The 23,341-nt window shown below is 44.5% G+C and overlaps 1 protein-coding gene across 4 annotated transcripts in view; it reads right to left on the reverse strand.

The window, feature by feature from the left end:
• The window catches only part of ARHGEF3 (Rho guanine nucleotide exchange factor 3), a 308,895-nt gene that overhangs the window by 53,096 nt on the left and 232,458 nt on the right, over positions 1-23,341 (reverse strand). Inside the window, exon 1 of one of the 4 annotated variants that reach the window (XM_036870028.1) lies at positions 13,774-14,011. The exons of the other annotated variants lie outside the window; for them this stretch is intronic. Within the exon in view, the coding sequence (XP_036725923.1) occupies positions 13,774-13,869 (96 nt within the window). The 5' untranslated portion in view covers positions 13,870-14,011. Of the gene's footprint in view, positions 1-13,773; positions 14,012-23,341 lie in introns of those variants that run through there. 4 annotated transcript variants of the gene reach the window in all.

Genomic DNA, 23,341 nt, shown 5'->3' on the forward strand with positions numbered 1-23,341 from the left:
ATTTTTCCAAAGGCTCATAACAAACCCTGGCTCTCACTGCTGTACACTTGCAACCTTGAAACATAGTGATTATGTGTTATTTCTAACTCTCAGCAATTAATATGCAACCAGATGTATCATTATCTACAGTCTATTAAAATTCAGAAGCCTGTGCATTTGAAAAAGAATGTATTGCGCTGACAAACGAGGCAGAAGCCTCAGAGACCCAGCTCTCTCCCCACATCACACGCAGTTCATTTCAATTACAAAGACACAAGAGGGAAAATGAATAAACAATGGCAGTTGACTTAAAAGAAGTAAATACAAACCTGTGATTTGGTTGTTTGGTTTTGCCACTGGAGACTCAGTGGTAAGGGCTGCCAATAAAAGTTTCCAGGAAAGACAAAGGCAGTTTTGTGGTAAAAGAAAAATGTTCTTTATTCCTGAAGTAAAGTGTTCCTGTGGCAGAAGGGGGCAAAGTTCCCATGAGTTTTCCAGCACGGGCCAGCTATAGAGGGAAGGGCTCCTTTGGGAGACTACTGAGGGTCTAACCTGACAAACATTTCCCCAAATCCCGAAGCACCCCCAGGGATGGGGGGAGGCTCATTTACCAGCCAGGCGCTCCCTCCTTCTGCCCCACCATTTAGGAGTCGGGCTCTGGGTCGCTCCTGAACTTACAAAGCAGGGCTGTGCAGAGGGGTGGCAAGGGGCCGCCTGGCCCTACAAAGCCTCCAGAATTGCTACTAAATAAACTACATGCTGCCAGGGCCCCAACCTACGCACAGATCCTAGCAATTTTCTACAAACAGAGAAGTCGGTCATCCCACACCTGACCCAGGTGTAATTCTTCTCTTCCCATTTTGTCAAGAAGAGAAGGAGGGGAACGGGGTGGGGGGATTGCAAATGGGTAAAGGGGGTGAGCTGTATGGTGATGGATGGAAATGAAACTTTTGTTGGTGAGTATACAGAAGTCAAATAGTGTATACAGAAGTCAAAATATAATGTTGTACACATGAAACTTATATAATGTTGTAAACCAATGTTACCTCAATTAAAAAAAAAGATATCTGAGGATTAAACTAATGAAAACAACGATAAAAATTTTTTTTAAAAATAGAAGAGGGACTTCCCTGGTGGCGCAGTGGTTGAGAATCTGCCTGCCAATGCAGGGGACACGGGTTCGAGCCCTGGTCTGGGAAGATCCCACATGCGGCGGAGCGACTAGGCCCGTGAGCCACAATTGCTGAGCCTGCGCGTCTGGAGCCTGTGCTCCGCAACAAGAGAGGCCGTGACAGTGAGAGGCCCGCGCACCGCGATGAAGAGTGGCCTCCGCTTGCTGCAACTAGAGAAAGCCCTCGCACAGAAACGAAGACCCAACACAGCCATAAATAAATAAATAAATAAATAATTAAAAAAAAAATAGAAGAGAAGGAAGCACTATGTAGACAATGAGGGACCCCTGGCTGGGGAGGAGGAGGTACCAAGAGCCATGGGGTCACCTGGTGCCAGATGCTGGCACACACATACACTCGCTCATCTATTCCACATAGCAATCCCATCACCCCATTTTATAGAAGAGGAAGCAGGCGTTTAGAGAAGTGAGGTGACTTGTCCCAAGTCATACCCAGTAGTTAATTGGCAGAGCTGAAATTCAAATTCAACTCTATCTGACTCGAAAGCTTTCCCGGCAACCCCCATACCGGCTTCCCTGGATACACAACTTCCTTTTACAGTAACAACATAACAGTAATAATATTGAGGGCAATTTTGAGCCAGGCTGTGCCAAAGTGTGTTCTATGCATGATTTCCTTGCTTTCTATTAAGTCAGTACTATTAATATACCCATTTCACAAAGCAGACGACTGAAGCTCAGAGGGGTTAAGAGCTTTGCCTGAGGTCACAGAGCTGGCAGTGAGTGGTGGAGCCAGGACTGAGCACAAGGCTGCTAGACTACAAGGCCTGGGTTCTTAACCACAGCACTGCTCATTTCCTAAGCCAGGTGAGGGGAGCCCTGAAGAAATCCGACTGTAGAGGCAGAAGAGACTGATGGAGGGAGTGAAAAAGTAGGAGCTGTTGGTTTGACATTCAAGCCCTGTCATTCTGGAATCAGCAGCCCCTCTGGGGTGCTCCCCCAGCATCTTAGGGTGCCCAGCCAGGCACACAGGTGCCATGCTAGTGTTAAGGGCAGGCCTGGGGACTGGTGTGTTAGCATCCAGCACCAGGGGGTTCATTGGATGACCCCCTCCCAGTCTGCCAAACTTCCCCAGTGAGGTTGCCAATTCACCACCCAGCTTTCTGCTGATTGACAATCACTGCCTGTACTTTAATGACCTCACCAAACTCAAGGAAAAGTTCCTTGAGGGTCAAAACCATGCCTTTCTCTTCTTTAAATCCAGAAAAAAAAAAAAGAAAAAGCTAGGTAGAGTCTGGTCTTCACAAATATTTACTGACAAGCAAAGAGCACTGGGAGTCATTTTTAGTTGTCCAACTCTTCAGCAACTTGTATCCCTCATGTTATGGAGTTTCCCCACATTCCTAACAAAGGACCTATTTATAATTAAAGTGTGCTGCTAATGAGTAGGGCGTGAAGAGCTCCCAAAGCAACCTAATCCTCCTCACCTTCCCTGGGTCTGCGTCTGCGGTTGGAACATGGGTACGGTTCCCCCCGATGATCCGTGTCAGGTGGGAGCTGGCCTTGAGGATGATGACACACACTCATCTCCCATGAGCAGGGAGCCTCTCTACCCAGAGCTCACACCCCACCCGCTACGGGACAGTCATTATGCGAACACTAGAAAACCACACTAAATTTTTTCATCCTACCTGGCAGGAATAAACGTGAAGCTTGCCAGTGTGCTTGGAACATCTTGTTTTTCAAAAAAATAATGCCCAGTGCCAACTCGGATCCCTGGAAACTGGGTGGGTGTTTCCTAAAAGGAAGGGGTGACCTTGCAACAGACCACTGGACAGGGATGTCCGTCCACAGCTTCCACTCAACTGATGGACACGCACAACAGATGCTGCTGAGGCTAACGGTTTGTGGAGCATTTGCTCTGTGGAAGCCTTCTGTGTGCCCATTGCATCTTCACAATTCCCTTGGAAGTTCTCATTTTACACATGAGGAAACTGAGGCTCAGAGGATGAGTCACTGGTCCAAGGTCTCTTGGCTCACAAGGGGCCAAGTTTGGGATTCAAACTCAGCTCAGTCTGACCCTTAAATCCAAGTTTCTAATCACTATACTCACTCTATGGCTGCCCCAAATTAAAATGCAATCTTGTTCAATCCTTCCCTCAGGGTGAAGGGGAAAAGGAGGAAGGGTTTAATGATTTCAGCTGGAATTTTGGAACTTTAAAGTTTTGAAAAGAAAAAAAGATTTTTGTTCTTAGAACAGAAATCCAGTTTTATTTTTTTTTAATTGGCTAACAACTTGTCCATGATAGTGTTCTACGTCACATTAAAGCCAGTTTTTATCTATTTAAAAATCTTAATACCTGAAATCTGGGTCCTATGCTCAAAACTCAAATTTCTGGTCTGTAAGTGGCTGTGGCCAAACCTGGAAATTTTTGTTGCAGAGTGCTAACCCTGGAAAGGCCTCAGAACATGCCTAATGCACTGCTTCCAAACTCTCGGTACCATCACGCCAATCTTTTGCCCTGTGTACATATCCTCTGAGCTATTACATAATGTTTCCTTAAATTACTCATTTTTTACTTAAGAAATCTTATTGCAAAAATAAACTCTATCACTGCCTTAAACAGAAAATCACTATCACCTGCCATAAATAGAAACTACCTTTAAAAAAATGAACCCTATTGTTAAATTTTTGTTAGAGACTCTGGCCTGCCTGAGGCCTGTGCTTTGTTAAAAAGGGAAATTAGCAAGTGATAGAGAGGCATTAAAGACACACTAGCTCCAAACTGAGACTTTCTCCTTGACATAATGAGAAGGATCAGAAGAGAATTGGAAAGGGAAAGTGATTCGAAATTATTTTGTGTCTTGTTTCCGTGTCACCTTGTCCTGTATCATTTGAGCTACCACAAGTGGTAAGAAACCCATCTTCTGGGAAATAAAGATCTAACCCAGTCCACTCATTCAGAAACAAAGACGCTGAGGTTCCAAGAAGCTGAGCTTATTTGTGCCCTGTCCCCAGCTAGTAGTGAAACTCTTGTAAGAACCAGTTTAGAAACAGTTGCTGCTAAAGAAATTCAGATGAGCATTTAAGAGTCCTCCAAAGCAAAGATTTCCTGATGTTGAGCCAGAACAAAGGCTCGCTCTTCTAAACTGTTAAAGCCTGGGAATAAAACATTCAGAGACTAACGAGAGAAAACCAGGTGTCTTTTCTGATGCTGTCTCCTTCAAAGTTCTCCGAAAAGTCTCCACCAAACAGCTGAGGCGGAAGGCAAGGACTCTTCACTGTGCGTCTGTGGTTGACACTTAAGCTACCACCAATTTTTTCCTCTTCAGTCTATTTCCTTCTTCACAGTAGTGTCAGACCCCTTCTGCAAGACCACACCAATCACTAATCACCAACCAGCAAGGAGGATGGCTGACGAGGTGTGAGAAAATGAACCAAAACTGCCAAAACCTAACAGGATACAGATGGGCCACCCACACCCCACCCCCCACCTCTGTGAAGTCAAAAATAAGAACACTCGTCTTCACCAGTGATCTTTAATTATCTTCTCTGTATTTGCCTGGGGTCGTTCTTGACATGCTTGTGTCACTTGGGGGTTATGGAATGTTAGCATTTCAATATAAGATAACACACTTGAGGAGGGAGCTTGCACTGGCCTTGTGTCAGGACCAGAAAGCACAGAGGGAAACCTTATCACTTGGTCCCCTTGGCCATCAGGCCCAACTCCATCTCTCTCTACCCACTGGCTGGTTCCCTTTTCCCTTCTGCAGCTTCTTCCTCCAGCAAGACTCCAAACTTCCAAATCTGACAATGCATGACACCTGATAAACATTTAACTTTATTTTTTTCGAAGTCCTGACATAGGCTCTCCGTTTTATTTAATTCAGTCAGGTTGCCAATTCTAGTGGTATCTATGGAAACAATACCCTGGGGGAAATGCTCTATTTGTTTTTACCGTTTAATTATCACCTCTGGTGCAAATTACATCTGCAGAGCTCAGAAAGACATCATTTTAAGGGATGTCATCTACATGTACAGAAGTTTGTGTCTATCCATCCTTCGTCGGCTTTCTGTTTGTTCTAACAGGGATCTCACATCAAATATAAAGTAAGACTATAAAGTAAGACCTTGCACTTGGATCTGCAGGAGTGCAGGCCAAGGGAAGGGTCCACTAGTCCATTAGCCCCCAGGTGAGGTCACTGCATGCAGTGTTCAGGCTAAGTTTAATGGGGTTCACTTTGAACACTCCCAAAATAGTGCTGCTTACAACCAACCTCACTCAGGAACACGGCTGGCTTGAGCCAATATTCTGGTGTGCCAAGAGGTCAAGGCTAGTCAAGGAGGGACCGACATTTCGGCCCTGCCTCCTAATCTCTCTGAATCTCTGTTTCCTCAGTTGACAGACAAAGAGGACAGTCCTTGCCTTGCACAGGTCCCTAAGCTGTGCAAGATTCAAAGGAGAGAATGCATGTGAAAATAATTGCCTGTTATTTGAACACTGAGTGGCATTGCTATAGTGATCACAATGACAAAGGAAGGGGGCTGCTCTGATTGAAGCATCCCTTCCCCCACTTCTCTAGATCCCATGTACATACATATACATTTAAATTGGTTACATCACGTATATAATTATGCTCAACTTTCCGCCTCTTTATTTTTCCCAGGAACATTAGGGTATTTCTGTTTGCGAGTGCGTAACGGCTCAAATGATGTCACTGACCCCTGGGCCAGAGGCCACGGTACATGGAGCCACTCCCTCATTATAGGTCAGAGAGGTTGTTGGCTCTTCTGGCTGTTATAAGAAAGTAGGAAAGGACGCTAGATTGGAATCAGACAATCAGACTTCAAGCTTTTAGCTCTGCCATTCCCGGCTGTGTGATCCTGGGAAAATCACTGAACCTCTCTGACTCCTGGTATCCTTATCTTTAAAATGAGCATAATTATACTCAGGTGAGACAAAGAATATAAAAGTACTTCGAAACCTATAAAATGTATAAACATAAAACATAAACATTATTGCAACAACTTTGGACACATAGCTTTATTCCCTCAAGACCTGGAACACTGGGTGCGAAGATTTGAACCATTTTTGTCTTTTAATATACACTGACAAGTCCCCTCATTTCACGCAGAAGTAATTATTTCTCTTCAACATCCCCAGCTTTGGGTTTTATCATGTCTTTAAAATACTTGTGACATCAATTAGGTATGAAATATCATCTTACAATTATTTGCCTTTTCCATTTCTATAATTTCTATTAGAGTGAACTTTTAAAACAATGTTACTTTCATTGTTCCTTGTGTGTGAACTGCCTATTATTGTCTTTTTGCCCATTTGTCAATGAACATCTTGGAGTGTTCTTTTATATCAGTATAAATTATTCATATGACAAAGATTAATCTTTAGTCTGTCACCTCTATTTCAAAAATTTTTTCAATGTATTAGTCTACTTCTCTTGTCTAAGGAAGCACGTTAAACATAAAAGAAATCTCGTTTGTTGATACAGCATCATACAGTGTCTTTACGCTGATCAACACTCAAGAGGACACTGAGGATGTCTGATGGAAATAAGCAAGAAAGAGAAAGAGACTGGACATTATGTCCCATTTGGAAAAGTTAGAGGAACCAGGACGTCTAGCCAGGAGAAGACAAGCACCTGGTGGAAGAGTGTGGTGTGAGTGCATGCGTGTGCACGTGCAAGCACACACATATGGAGTAGGAGTAGATGGTAGGGAGAGAGTTTTCAAATACTCAAGGAGATAACACATGAGGAAGTGTCATTGTATAATATTCAGCTCGAGAAAGCAACGTTACAATTAAGAAAGGATTTTCTCATGATCTACACTGAACAAGGATGGAATGTACAGCCTTAGAAGGTTCCTGGAAGTGTTTAAGCTGAGCTCAAATGGATCCAGCAGTGGACAAGAACTGGGCTTCATGTTCTCAATACGCCTTTCCCACTCAGGTTCTCTAATGCAATGACCCTGGGTCATTTCCTGGAGGCTAGTTTTGTTTGTTTGTTTCATAAATCCCCGGAAAAAAGTCTGTTTTGCTACTCCTTTCCTCCTCATCTTAAGAGCCAGAAAAAGAAAAAAAAAAAAAAAAGTCTAGTGAACTTACTGTTAAGGTTTCTGGTTCAGCTCCAATTAACTTACTAATAATCAGCTGCCTTCTTGCAAAAGGGCACAATGGCCCAAACACAGAAGGTCCAGGCACAAGTGTTTCTAGACTTAAAAAGACCCACTCCTTTTCCAGCCAAAGGTTTGGAAGCCTTTCTTGATTAATTTGTGCCATAGCCTCTTCTAAGCTAACAACCGGTGTCAAGTCAGAAAAAATGGAAGGCATTAGAAACCACTGGCCTTTACTCCTGATAGTCCAAGAGGCAACACAACGAGGATAAATGGCCATGCAATCACAGCAATTTCCTCATTCTGTGTGAGACCTGTACCCATTACCAGAGCTGACAAATTATGGAAGGCAACTGCATGCACACATCACAAATGAAGGAGCCCTTCCAGATACGCACACACCATTAGTAACAATTACATGTACACAGGACTTTGCAAAATTAGGATATGATCAGTAATTTATTTTAATTCAGTTATGAAAACAGTGGCACCGGTCCAGGATTTTACAGGCAATCACAGAGTGTCTTGAGAAAATGACACAATTTGCAAATATCCAGATGGCAGCAGGGGCTTCCAGTTACTGGTTTATGTGGAAGGCTAGTGGTTAATGTAGATAAGCAAGATGACTAATCACAGAACTAACAGTGTCACCTCCATAGCGCTGAGCATGCGGAATTCTGCCAAAGACCAGCTCCTTGGTCTTGAGAAACACAAAACGGAAGTTACCAAAGCCCTCCCAAACAAAGGCTTGCAAACCTCACTGCTGTGGGTCGCAGCCATTCTATGAAGTGGCTGCCAGAGCACTGACTAATGGTGGGTCTCCTATCCAGACACTCAGGAAAAAATGGGCCTTTGACCATGAGGCAATTTGCTCCAGCAGGCGGGTTCACCCTTCATGTGTTATGTGGTGAGGAGACCAGTGATTTAGTCATTTAGGGGCAACGTGATGTGGTTGGGAAAGTACAGACTTCAAGGTTAGACTGGGTTGTGAATACTGGCTCCTCCATCTACCGGCTCAGCCATCCTGGAAAGGCCACTAGCCAGCTCTGAGCCTCAGTTTCTTCTACAATAAAGGGCAGTTATACCAACCTCAAAGGATTACTATAAGGATGATTAGGGGACTTTACAGTAAGGCCCTGTTGCACTGATGTGCATAAACAGCATTCAGGGAATTAGGATGGTGATCATACGTCTTAAAATTGTTTTAGGAATCTTTTTGAGATACAGAGGTCTAGATGATGATGATATTTATTGAGCACTTACTATGTGCTTATCACTGTACATGAATCATCTCATTATGGGAGAGCCACCATCATGCCCATTTTACCACTGAGGAAACTGGGGCTTAGAGAAAGGCACAGTAGATTGTCCAAGGCTATATATCACTAGCAGGTAGTGGAGATGACATTGGGACCTGGGCAGTCTTATTCCAGAGTTGATGCCCTGAACAGCCTCAAATGTACACATGTCAACATATTTTTCTCTAATAAACCTATTCCTAGTTCATGTGCATCCTGGAGGACCAAGGGCTCCAAGATACCGATCCAACGGAACAAGCCTCAGAACCATGGCCGATGACCATAGTCAGATCCTATCAGCAAGTGATAGCCCTCTACCATCAATGTGGCTCCCCATCCAGCAACATCTGAAGCCACATGATTCATGGAGTCTATTTAATCACCTGATGAAACCCCAAGATTCTAAGTTCAGTAACTCCTCAGAACTATTTCCATGTAGTTGATTGTATATATGGTCAGTTCAACACTATATGATACAAATTCCAAGAAACGTATAAATTACTAGAAACCAGCTGACCCCTTTAGCTCTCCAGCTGGCATGTAATGAACACAGCTCCAGGTGCATATATTTCAAATACACGTGTGGACTGACTGGGGCATAAACTATGGCGGGGCATAGAGTTCACCTTGCCCTTTAGAACTGAAGCTTGAAAGGTACCTCCTCAGTTAATAAAGTGCTCACAATTATATATTTAAAAGAAAATATCTTAAAAGCATTTTATCTGTCTGTTGTTTTGCATACCCACCCCCCACCTTTTTCTTCACAGAGGTAAACATCCTTAGATGCCACAAGGTACACTGGTATTAAACACTAGACTAAATCCAACAGGAAACCTGGCATTGGGTCTTGGCTCAGCTGCTGATTTTCTTAGTGGCCTTCTGCAAGTCCCTTCCCCTCAGTATCCTTATTCATAAAGTGGGGAGAATAATACATGCTTTATGTTGACCTTACAACATTGTTGGGTTCTCAAGTGAGACACTAGATGTGGTACTTAGAAAAAGAATTCCATCATTTTTTTGGTCTTTCCAAGTTTCCGCATAAGGCTACTGGCTGAGTCAAAGTTAGAACATATACAAAGACAAGTCAGAGACATATACAAGAGAGACAAAGGCAATGACTACAAATACCACTAACTAAATCTGGCCTAATCTTGACCAACATCTGAGATAGTGAATATTAAAACCAAAAGTAAGCTGTCCATCAAATTGTCCAAAAATTCTTAGAAATTCTTAGAAATAACAGAATCACCACTTTGTGTTTTCATTAAATGGACCCCAAACTCTTAAAACCTTCTCACGAGGCTCCAGCATCCTTAGCCAACATATACACTCATTTGAGCCTTCTTCTTCTTCTTTTTTTTTTTTTTTTTAATAGATTTATTTATTTATTTTTGGCTGCATCGGGTGATCGTTGCTATGCGCAGGCTTTCTCTAGTTGTGGCGAGCAGGGGCTACTCTTTGTTGTGGTGCCGGCTTCTCATTGCAGTGGCTTCTCTTGTTGCGGAGCACGGGCTCTAGGCGCATGGGTTTCAGTAGTTGTGGCACGCAGGCTCAGTAATTGTGGCTCGCGGGCTCTAGAGCACAGGCTCAGTAGTTGTGGCACACGGGTTTAGTTGCTCCACGGCATGTGGGATCTTCCTGGACCAGGGCTCGAACCCGTGTCCCCTGCATTGGCAGGTGGATTCTTAACTACTGCGCCACCAGGGAAGCCTCTGAGCCTTCTTTTTATAAAAGCAAACCTCACCATGGGAAAATAGTGACTTTTAACTTGGAATCAGTGTAATTCATTAGCACTAACAGCTTTTCTTTGAGTGACTTGATCAGGTGTTCAGAGCACATAATACGCCTAGAAGAAGCAGTTCCTCCTGGCATGAGAAATAAGCACCCAATAAATATAAAAACAGATCAGTTGAGCAAAGCTGCATCAATGAATCAGAAGAAACAAGCTTAATGATGTCCACATGATACTACGTTTCTCTGTGAAAGTCTAGTGCTATGGACTAAGCTGAACTAAGCTCCTTAGATGTTGTAGTTAATGATTAGAGCTGGAAGGATCTAGCTGGTTATGGTATTAAAATTAAACATCTGCAACCCAACTCATATACCTGTGTCATAAGAAATACTAGATTAAGGAGCCATATCGTATTAATGTCATAATCCATGTAGAATAATTTTAATGTTTAAAATAGATAATTTAAAGAAAATAAAAAATTAAAATATATCATTTTCTTCTATCACTGAAAACTATCATTGAGATTTAAAAATTTACAAATCATTTAAATCCCAAGTAGAAATTTTGTTATGATGTGCTTTCAAGAGAATGTTTATTGTTGCACATTTTTGCTCAAGTGTATGGCATCAAATGCACATCAGTGACACCCGCCCCTTCCCCACGAGTCTTGCCCTGCACGCTTGCTGCAGGGACAGGAACAAATGCTAGAAGGCACTTGCCCATGCAGTGCTGTGCCCACTGTCCTCCTCATAGCAAATTCTAAAGGAACAGCCATTGTGAGTTAAAGGGCACAGGTGCTTTGCTTCAACTACCTTTGAAGGTCAAAAAGGACTTTGGATAGGCCAATCCTTCTTTTTAGCATAACCACATTCTTCCTACAAGGAAAATGATCTTAAAAAATTACTCTCATAGGAATTCACAGTTGATGCCTAGCTTATAAACAAGTATATAATCATGTTTTTCAAAAGGCCAACTAGCGTATGCTGTTTTTTAAACACTTACAAATGCTGACGACACCTGCTGGTAGAAAATATGATTTTAGTTAACTGCTGATGGAGAAGTGAGGCCTACAAGGGCTGGCTGTCTTTTGAGCTGGTGATGAAACAGAAAACGAGCCCCCAAATCACTTAAGTTTCTTTTTCCAACTTTGCCTATCGCCATTATCAGGAAGCGATATGCCAGATTAATGAAGCTAGGAGATGTACTGGACTGGACCCCCCTGACTCGAGGAGTATACAGCAAAAGAGATATTCCTACTCTGATTTAAACACTAGGGGAAAAAAGTCCTTAATAGTGATACCTGAAAAATATTTACCAACTACTGTGGAAACTGTTCCTCTCCCACCCTTACTCTCACACCAGAACCTCCCCATGAAAGAAAAATAAGTCACATTTTATAATCTGGATTCAGCTACCATGAAGAAAATTGATATCTGACATCTGGTGATACATTTTTCTTACCACATTTGTGATATACAGATATATTTATATTCTAAGAACAAGAATAAGAAAAGATTAAGCAGATGGGTTTTATACCTAAGCCTTTAGCCAAACTACACAAAAATACAGGACTAAGTGACAGCAGGAAGGGACTAGTTAGAGTCCAGAGCTATTCTCACTATTCTTTTCCTTGACCCAATTCAATTTATTCATTAAACTAGGTTATGCTTCGTTTCCTTCCAAAAGGAGTCTGAGGGCACACTAGCTTCACTGCTCCCACATTCATTAAATTATGAACTTCCCACTGAAAAAAATCATATATCCATTCCAAGCCTGAACAACCTGAGTTCTATGCAGGTACTGTCCTGTCAAAACTTAAATAAGAGTCCAAACACCACTAAGGCCATCACACTTCCACAGCTGCTGGGGACAAAAACCCTTTGTGAAAATACACAACTGAATTGAGGTGTGGGATGGGGATGGGGGTGAGAAGTTAGTTTGCACTCAACTTACAGAAAGCTGATTACAACCTGAGACTGCCTGGAGTCTTGTCAGCTTGGAGCAGCTCTTGTTAGAGGCAATGAATCTTTGATGCCGTCCTCCCGAACATACATAATTCAGTGAACCAAGAGCACATAGCTGAGCAGACCCAAGGGTGGCAGGTGGGTGGACCCCCAAGAGCACTGTGACAAGGCCGGATGCACACTTGCCTCCAGACTTTCTTGGTCGTGGTGGGGGAGAGTGGAGATCTCCCAGATACACACCAGCGGAAATGATGATCTGGGTCCTGTGGGTTCCACTACAGCTTAGCCACAGCAAAGGTGCAGTCTCATGAAAGCAACCGTATTCCCCAAGATCCTCAACGAAAGAGAGGGACGCTTTCTCCTCTACCTGAACCCAACCTTTAAGGCCAGTGAGCTCTTTGCCAGAGATATAACACACAGGAGGAAAAAGCAGACTAAACACAAGCCAGGAGGACTCCCTCACATTACCCTCAAGGCACAGGAAAGTTACCAGAAAGAGAAATGTTTTCAATGTTCCAAGAGGGCTTCCCACTGCCCGGAGGAGTTTAATTCATTTTAAGAATCCATGTGGGAGACACTCAGATTACTCATTTAGCTCCCAGACACCCAACTGAATGACACCCACTGGCCACAGGTGACAAGCAGAGGTGCTGTGACCCGTCTTTGCTGCCAAACAGCTGCAAGTCCAAGCCTGACAGATGAGATGTCCTGAGGGGTCCACAAGAATGTCCCCCTGCCTGGTCAACCCCTGCAAGAGGAAACCTGTGCTTAAAGGGTACCTTTTCCCTGGACTTCCGTGGTGGCGCAGTGGTTAAGAATCCGCCTGCCAATGCAGGGGATAGGGATTCGAGCCCTGGTCCGGGAAGATCCCACATGCTTCGGAGCAGCTAAGCCTGTGCACCACAGCTACTGAGCCTGCGCTCTGGAGTCCGCAATCCACAGCTACCGAACCCGCGTGCCACAACTACTGAGGCCCGTGCGCCTAGAGCCTGAGCTCCCCAACAAGAGAAGCCACTGCAATGAGAAGCCCATGCACCGCAAGGAAGAGTAGTCCCTGCTCGCCGCAACTAGAGAAAGCCTGCTCACAGCAACGAAGACCCAACGCAGCCAAAAATAAAATAAATAAATTTATTTTTAAAAAAAAGGGTAGCTTTTCCCTGACGACCAAGCCCATTGATGCAGTAAGTCCCTCTTCGGAGTGGATCGACAGTCTGAGAGCCCTGCAGGACGCAAAAGAGAGGCAGGGGCAAAGAGGCTGCTGCCCTCAGGCTGGGAGGAAGAGAGATGGAGACAGAGGAGGTGGCGCTCTCTTGATCCATAGAGGGGATGGAAGGGAGGCAGAGAGACAGAGACAGAGTTAGAGATGGAGACAGGGAGACAGAGAGACAGAAAGAGTGTATGAGAGATGGAGAGAGAGGAAGAGGAATGCACAGAGTGAGAGATGGAAACAGAGAGACAGTGACACAGGGAGGGAGCAGAGAGAGTAAGAGATGGAGAAAAAGACGGACCCGGAAAGGTCCAGGTGGAGGCCCTACCTCGGAGTCCTTGGCTGGACTGCTGGCCGGGGGTACTTCCAAGCTGCAGTTCGCTCTCTTGACCGTGAGGTAGAAGGGGTAATCCTTGGCTACCATGGCAGCTGCCGGGCCTGCCCGTTGGGATGTCACCGCTGACCCGATGCGACCACAAAACTCCCAGGCGAAAGGGGGTCCCAGCTCCACGGTGCCGGGCAGCTGCAGCGGCTACACGGAGACTGACAGCCGGCTTCTAGCCTAGCTCGACCTGACTCTGACGCTCCGGCTACAAGGGGCGGAGCCTAGACCTAGCCCGCCCGTCTAGGCTGGGGGGGGGGGAGGGGGCGGGGCCCCGCCGGGCCCCGCCCCCGACGCGTCCAGTGAGCTCCCAGGTGCCGCCTCGCTGAAGCCCCGTTCCGAGCCGCGGCGGTATACGGCGGCTGGACCTTTCCTCCCGCGGGCCCTCTGCTCGGGGCCACCCAGCCCAGTGGCAGCTCAAGTTGGGCTCCGCGGCACACTATGGGTGGAAGAGGCGGCGGGTAGAACGGAGGTTGGGGCGAAGCCGGGCGGAGGCAAGCGGCCTTGGGGGAAAGTAAGCGTTTTAAAAACCCACATGAAGAAGCAGTATTCTGTCTTTCCTTATTCCTAGCCAGTCTCTCCCTATACATTTTATTTTTTTAATGAACATCACTGGAGTATAATCTACAAACACTATAAGGCGCCCATTTTAATTGTACAGTTAACTGAGTGTTAACAAATCTAAACACTCGTGTAACCTCCACAATCGGGACACCAAACATTTCCACCACTTCCAAAAAGTTTCCTAGAGCCCTGTCTTCTGCGCCCATTTTTAAGTATGAAGAGGCTGGTGAGAGGCTGCCTGCCACTCAGAAGAGGAATCTGACAGGGTGTGTCAAGATAAAGCTGTGCAGTGATGAGCCGGCACTACCACGCCTTACTGGAGAAACACACTGCAGGTGCCCAATAGGCAATTATAAGATCATTCCCTGCAACCCTGTCTGGGACAGTAAAAAACAAACCCAAATTGGAAACAACTGTAACATCCACCAATGGGGAGTGCTTAGGTAAACTCTTATCACTATGGAACACCACTCAGCTGCAGTCAAAAAGAAGATGGGTCTGTGGGTGTGCCATGGAAAGATCTCAAATGTATTAGGTTCAGTTAAAAAATAATTGCAGAGTAAGCACAGTATAATACCATTTGTGTTAAAAAAAAAAAAAAAAACACATCTACAAATGGATACCACAGGGCTTCCCTGGTGGCACAGTGGTTAAGAATCTGCCTGCCAATGCAGGAGACACGGGTTCGAGTCCCGGCCCAGGAAGATCCCACGTGCCGCGGAGCAACTAAGCCCGTGCGCCACAACTACTGAGCCTGCACTCTAGAGCCCGTGAGCCACAACTACTGAGCCTGCGTGCCACAACTACGAAAGCCTGTGCGCCTGGGGCCCATGATCCGCAACAAGAGAAGCCACCGCAATGAGAAGCCTGCGCACCGCAACGAAGAGTAGCCCCCACTCACCGCAACTAGAGAAAAGTCCGTGTGCAGCAACGAAAACCCAATGCAGCCATAAATAAATAAATAAATAAATAAAGTTATTAAAAAAAAAAAAAGAATACCATATATTTTCCCATTTGTGTTAAAAAAAAACCCACATCTACAAATTTCTCTATATTTTCTATAGAGAAATGTAGGTAAATACCATTGAAAACTATCCAGAAGGATCCACAGCAAGTTTTCATAGGGCTGAAAGGAGGCAATCAGTTCCAAGGGAATTAAAAGTAGTGGACAGGGCTTCCCTGGTGGCGCAGTGGTTGAGAATCTGCCTGCCGATGCAGGGGACACGGGTTCGAGCCCTGGTCTGGGAAGATCCCACATGCCGCGGAGCAACTAGGCCCGTGAGCCACAACTACTGAGCCTGCGCGTCTGGAGCCTGTGCTCCGCAACAAGAGAGGCCGCGATAGTGAGAGGCCCGCGCACCGCGATGAAGAGTGGCCCCCGCTCGCCGCAACTAGAGAAAGCCCTCACACAGAAACGAAGACCCAACACAGCCAAAAATAAATATAAATAAATAAAAATAAAAAAAAAAAAGTAGTGGACAAAGGAGCCTTCACATTATAGCTAATATGTTCTTAAATTTTTTACATGAAAAACATATCCATGTGTTGGGAAATTAGAAATTAATTTTTAAAATATTAAAATGAACATTATCTCAAAAGTTATTTTGTAGACTGCGGTGTTGAATTTTTTCCCCCTCCTGTCAAAGTCATGGCCACAGCAGGTGGGGGGTCTAGGGAGATGACGTCTTTCCTTTTGACTTCTTAGGTGTGCAGGAGGTAGTGGGAATGGAAATATCTAGTCTCTGTTTCAGTGTTCTCTGCTCCAGCTGAGGCCAGAATCCAGCAGTTCCTACTTTCCAGGCAGGAAACCTCATGCTATACAGCCCTTTCATCCCCGCCTCGGGGGTGAAAACCCACACGCTGGCACTAAATTTGCCGGCTTTCCTGCCCAGCTAGTGTGGACAAACTGCCTTCAGAAGCAGAGAGAATCTGGTCCAGTTCTGCCAGCCTCACTCTTGCCACCCATGTAAAGGAAGCTCCTGAATGAGTGAGTTCCAACTGACAGTGAAGAGAGCACCTGAATTTTTTCCCTCAAATATACACCCTAAAGCAGTGGGAAGGAAGTAGTTGAAAAAGAGGTTTGGGGTAGGAAAGAGTGGCTCAGGACCACTGATTTTTTTCCTACCTGTATTCCTGAACACAACTTTGTCCTTTTAGCCTGAACTGTGCTGATGGAGAGCTTACACAGATGCTCACTGCAAGTCTGGCCAAGCTTGCGGGGGGGAGTGAGGGGAATCCCACCTCCAAGGGCAACCAACCAAAGCAGCCCCTGATTAGCTTTGCCACCAAAGGCCTCCCACCACCTCAACTAGGTGGCTCTGGCCAGTAACAGTCCCTTCATGGACAGGCTTTGATCCCTGCTGGAGCTCACTCGGCCTTGACCTCCAGTTGGGAAGTGTACATCCAGCACTTGGTGAAGAAGAGAGTGACCCTGGTAAACTATGCCAGCCCTGGGACTAGGCTACTCACTGCAGGATTCTCCGGACCAAGCACGAAGTCTGGCATATGTAAGTCCAGTGTAGTAATAAATAAACCCTATGCAAGAGAGGGAACTTTAACCTCAAGTACAAATATCATAGAGCAAAGAAGAGTCATATCGGTTGATGAAAAGGCTGCCATATCCACTTGCTCTTAAAACATTTTTTTTGCCCCCCTTCAAAAGATGGAACCATAAAAATCAGTCAATATACATGGCACAATATATGTGCAGCAAACTTATGTCTTTCCCAGTATGTATGCTAGGCAGAGAGAGAGGAAGAGGAAAAGGAAGAGGAAGAGAGAGAGAGAGAGATTGCTAATGGCCAGTAACAATTTAAATTGTGCTGGGGAAAAAAAAAAAAAGCACAAGCCCCAGATGAGCGCAAAAGGGAAGATGGGAATCTGGAGTTACTTTGGGTAGTCTGATGCTTCCAAGCCTCTCATAGCTTGAATGTCTCACCACGCTGAATAAGATTCTGATGTTTAAAGACATGTATTTTTCATACAATAAGATCTGTAAACTGAAACCTGCAATTTTGGGTATACACAAGCCATGTATGTGGTTCTTGAGACATTTAAAGGATTTTCAAGGGTATTTTTGACTGCATGCAATTTCCACTTTCAGAACCTCCCTTGTGTGTGATGCACTACTCCAACATTAGCAGATTTGGGCAATCTGCATAGAATTCCAACCAGGGGTGTCCATGGTCAAAGACTTGGTCAGAAAGCAGGCTGCTCTACAGGAGGGCTCCCAAGCACAGCCCTGAAGCTGGTGTCACAGTGGAGAGAAGTCAGTCCAACTCTGCAATGCTGCCGAGCTGAGCAGCCCCAGGAGCCCAGCATTCCCCATCCTGCCTGTGTGTGTGTTTATGGGCTTAAGAACAACACTGCCCTAACAGTCAGCTTCACTCAAAGCAATGGCACAAAGTGCCTTTCAGAACTCGCCTTCGGCACAACTCGTTATGATCCTATAAAACGCTTCACAGCCCGGCAGTGTTTCTCGCTAGCCAGAAGCCTGGAGACTGGAATAAAGAAGCCTGTTCTGCATTTCCAGGAACGGTGCCAAGAGCAGAGCCTGAGTTCTCGCCTGGGCTGAGCAGGGCTCATTTGTGCTGCTGATGGAGGGGTGGGCTTCCACCCACAAGCCTAGCTCGGGTTGTTAGCTCCTTTTAGACAGACAGCCAGGCATGACTGGGAGACCATCAATCAACTTCTCAAATCCCACTGCCATGACTGTGAGCAGAACAGGCCCAGCATGAGGCTAAAACTTCAGAAATCAAAGTGGTTGTGACAGTCTTCTCAGCCAACAGGACAATGCTTTCTTCTGACAGCAATATACTTAATATCTCCACCCATTCCTGAATCTCTATGCCAGAAAGGTGTGTGAGGCGCACCTGCTCGAGAAATACGGCTGAGTTTAAAACATGGCCTTTCACCTGTAACCTCTGCTGTGAGGTATGTTATTTGCAGAAGGAGTGCAAGTGACAGTAGTTGATACCCTAAAGCCTAGCCTTCAAACGCAATGCACCTCCATCTGCTTCCCTGGCAGCTGGAGCTATCTTGTCTACCCCTGCTAATCTGACACGGTCATGTAGGTACATGTTGGACATGTGTGTACTAGCCCCCCTCCCCTCTCCTTTTATTCAGGTGACATTCCCAGCTAATGACCAAGCTCCCTTTCCTCTCTGCAACTTCAGTCTTGATGGGAGAGGGGAGTTAAAAGCCTGAAGAAGTTCTGGCAGTGAATTCTGAGAGATCAGGACTGTGGTTTACTGCCAGACAGGTAAAAATGGCACAAATAAAGCACTGACAATACCTAAAATCAACTAAAACTCTCCCTCTGCCTGGGGAGATGTCCACTGGCTCCAGGTTAGATTTATGAAAATATACACCTGGATATTCTACAGCTGGAAGACTTCATTCTTGCCTTCTCTTATAGATCTCATTTTCTGAAACAAGTCTGAAAAGCCAGTAAGGTGATAGCATCTCTTTCTCCCAGTATTGAGCTAATCCTGTGACTTATTAGCTATAATCCAAAACCAATCAAGATTTTATGTTTAAAAACAAAGAATGATATGTGTCATGCCCTGATATACCACAGACAGGTACAATCATTATAGCAGTGATTCCCAACTGGGGGCGATTTTGTCCCCTAGGTGACATTTGGCAATGTCTAGACATTTTTGATTGTCACCGGGGGACGGTGCTAGTGGCATCTAACGGGTAGAGGGCCAGGATCCTGGTAAACATCCTATAATGCACAGGACAGCCCCCCACACCAAAGAATTAACAGGTCCAAAATGCTTATAATGCACAGTTGAGAAACCATGCATTAAAGGGTAGAGCTGAAATATGGCATCAGAGCCATGACAATCTGTTGGTTTTGACCTCAAGAATATTTTCGCTTTAGACCTTGATCACTGATTGATGTCAAATGTCAGTTTAGGCATAGTGGAGCAATGAAAAAAATGCTTGAGTGCCAAGAAGCCTCAGAATATTGACATGCCTAGAATCTTTCCTTCATGCCCATACCTGACCCTTAACTGAATAACAGATTTCATAAAGCGTGAAAGGACAAGAGAATAAAGAACATGGGAGTAAGTGGGGAGGGGGACAGAAAATCATCTTAAATTGTTTCAGATACGAAAATGTACTTCAAAAGGCCAGTGAAAATGAAAGTTGCAATGACAGATAATACCTTAAGAAGAACTTGGGGAGGGGGAAGAAATGTTTCAAAGCTTGTTTTTTCCCAGGACAAACTTTACCACCATATTTAATTGTTTTGGGGGGCAGAAATGCAAACTCAGTGATGAAATAAAAACCCCAAAGTGTACAGTTTACTGTGTTTTTGATACATAGCATAGCCTGTGCAATCAGAAACCTGTCTTCACTGAAGATTTTGCAATAAGAATCCTGACTTTCTCCAATTTGAGCTGATTACTATCAGCAGTCTTGCTTTGCTTACAGAATTTAAGCCAACCTTTAGAACCTTCTGTACACTTTGAACTTTGTGGGGAGTCTGCATTTGTTTGAGAGTATTTCATATTTTTTGACCAAAAGTTTAATAAATTTGTTATACTCCAAAACTATTTATTCCCTTCAGACTATAGCTAATGTATGTATCACGTAGGGTTTTTATACTAACCACTGCATGGAGAAAGTGGAATCTAAAATGTGTAAATTCTAGCTTTGGATAGTGGAAGTGTTTTCTCTTCCATCAACTACAAACTCAGCAATCAAAGTGCCATATTTCATCAAACCTAAGATGCCAAAGACTGTAATATGTGCTATTATTTTTATGTACAACCAAGAAAGAAAAAAATGTTGCCAATTAAGTTATAACACGTGATCAATTGTAAGATACATCCCCATTCCAGAGAAGTTAAAATGTGGGGGAAATGTGCATAACAATGAAATATAGCACTATTCATATCTTCTGGCCAGGATTTGAAAACCTACACATCTATAGAAACATGAGTTGTGTGAATTTAGGGACAATAATTCCAGAGACCACCTGCAGTGAAATCAACTGAGAAGCTTATCAGATCCATATCACTGGGCCCCACTTTGGGTCTGCTGATTTGGAATCTTTAGCAGTGGACTCCAGAAATTTGTATTTTTGATAAACACCCTCAGAGCACATTGTTTGAGTAGTAAAGCGTGAGAATTATGAGCAAGCCCAATAATGAACCTGGGCCCCCCGCCCTTCCAGAGACACTGGAACCACAGATCCTCAGGCCAGAGGTGTCCAGTGGTAATTAGCCCATTGGTTGTAGCATCACAATCCAGAATAGGCACAGAGAGCTGCTTATTTGCTCAGGCAGTACTAAGGAACTATTACGTGCTGGACAGCCTGCTAAAAACATATGGGTGCATCAGGGATACAATGAAAAATAATGCAAGTCCACATTCCCAGTAAACTACCAACTAAGCCACCCACAAGGAGATGTGTTCTGGCTCTTGGGACTTTGATTTACAATCTGGTATCCAAAGTTCCAATTAAAAACATGCTTATCTTCATAGCCAGGGGGCATGACTGCATTTAAGTTTTTAAAAAATTAGCTCCAGCAGTAGAGAATGGGAGGAGGGCGGTTGGCTTGAGATGTTTACTTGAAAAATACCTGGGGCTTTGGTGGGGGAGGGGAGGGGAGGGTGGCGTGAGCAGAAGACCTTAATTACAGAACGAGTTCAACCAGCACAAACAGACTCTGGGACTCCTGGCAAGCCTGTGTCTCACTCATCTGGTGGGAGCGGAAGTCGGCTGGTGTGTGGTAGAGAGCAGCCAATTAGCTGAAAGTGTTCCTTGTGCTGTGGGCATCCCATAATACTACAGGGGGTGGAGGGTGTTGGTTAAGTGAGCTGAGTTACAGGAGCTTCTGCTGTGTCTGAATTTTTCCATCTCACATCCAAAAGCAAGCTCAGCAAACAAAGGTCTCAGATGCCTGCAATTCTGACTGAACCAAAAGCCTTGGCAACGGAAGGCTGAAGAAAAGCACCAACCTCTAGTTCACCAACTTTTATTACTGTATGATCATTTAGTTCTTTGGCATGACAAGAACCATCAACCAGATGGTTTCCTGGCTAATTCCTCTCCCCCAAGACTGTCCTCAATCCGCAGGCAAGGGGAACCCTTACTTTGTACCCTCACAGTGCTGAGTACCTGTTTCTCCCTAATAATACTCATCCCGCTCATAATGACTGACTCAGTGTGTCTCCACCTACAAGGATCTCAATCACCACAGTGGCTCCAGCTCCTTCTATCATGCTGGCACATGGTAGAAGGATCCATATTTGTTGAAATAAAAATTAAATTGAAATGGCACTAATCAAAGAACATGTCATAGAGGAGGTAAATTCAGAGAATTTTTGCAACGAGGAACATCATCTATTTAAAGTTTCTGAGATGGGACCAAGAAAGTAAATGCAGAATACCACAGTGGGCTGTTAAAAGAAATCTTGAAAAGGAGACATGAGTCCTTTAATAAGCTTCTTGAAGAGTCCCAAACTCACTGAAACCACTTTTAGAGATGGCTTCTGCAGTGTAAGGCTATGGGGCCCTGTTGGATATTACTGAGAGTTTTCGGTTTCCTCCAGCTTTTTACACACACTCAGCAACTTACACTCATTTCTGAACAAGGTAGACTTGCTAGGGAGATTGAAACTCTTGGTGGCAAAGAGATGTCAAATAGTTTGTTTTCAAAGACTCCCTGTAACAAGCTCATCTTCCTTTTTCCTTCCCTCTAGAAGCACTGTCTTCCTTTTCCTTCTCTAGGTTTTTGATTCCAGGTTAAACTCCGTAATTTTTTTTTTTCTTTTCAATTTGCCATGCTCATACCTAGTGCTAATAATATAGAAACTTCGTTCTCTTGAGCTGCGCCCTGGGTGTCTGACTTTTAAGGAGAAGGGGAGATTTTGCCTGGTGTTTCTGCAAGATCAAACATGGTGCTGGTCTACTGTTGCCAGGTTGATGTGAAATTATGGACTCAAAAACTTTTTATCCAAGGAAGCCAATGGGAGAGGAAGGAAACTTCTCTGCTGGCTGCTCCACCAAGGGAAGGTCATGCTCTCCCCATCTGGGCCTCCTCACCTGGAGTCTTACAAGAGATGCTTTGAGAGCCCATTCTGGTTTCGACACAGTACGTGGTGAACAAAACTCATCTGTCAGGGAGTGGGAGGAAGGGAGGGAAGAAGGTAAGAGAGAATTAAAATTGTAAAGCCAACATCATGTGGCTTCCTCCTTGAACTTTAATAACCCAGTGCTGCCTGCAGGCTCAGAAAAACCACATGCAATGGGTAGGTACAAGGATTGCTCTGGTGCCAGGAAAATGCAGTAAGACATAACTTTTATAAGGTAAGCAATGAATAAATGCCCTGCAGGAACAAAACAGCTTTTAAAGTCTCTGAAGTTGGCAGCCAGATGCCTGAAACCTTGGTTCAGTGTATCCAAAATGCACAACAGATAAGACCACCTTTAAGATGAAGTCATCTTCCAGGGGAAACAATAGGTGGGGAAGCTGAGTTTTTATGATTCAGAGCAGCAAGGGAATTTGATCTGTATTTTCTTTGCCACAGCAAGACCCATTTTAATGCATGTTAGAGGTTTTCCACAAGTTGGGCAAATTTTCTAGAATGTTTTTAAAGGGAAAACATTCTACAGCCTGCCTTGGTTTCTGAAAGAGCTATCTTTCTCCCTGGGTTAGGGGTGATCTTTTTTTGTCTCATGGCATTATCGAGAAGATCTGAAACTACGACTCTTCATCTGGATTCTGCTGTTGTTAGAAAAGGCAGTTTGGGGTGTCTCATTACACTTCATCCTCAGAAATGTTAAAGGAAGTGCCTGTCACCAACAGTCAAAAATAAAAATGAAAATGATGCTGGCAGAGCTCAAAAACCAAAGGGATCAGCATTTTGCTTCAGTTTCCTGTTCATAAAACTTTATAAAAACAACCCACCCATTAAAGAAAAAAGCCCA

This window comes from Balaenoptera musculus, chromosome 11 (genome assembly GCF_009873245.2).
Source record: "Balaenoptera musculus isolate JJ_BM4_2016_0621 chromosome 11, mBalMus1.pri.v3, whole genome shotgun sequence".
NCBI classification, from domain to species: Eukaryota; Metazoa; Chordata; class Mammalia; order Artiodactyla; family Balaenopteridae; genus Balaenoptera; species Balaenoptera musculus.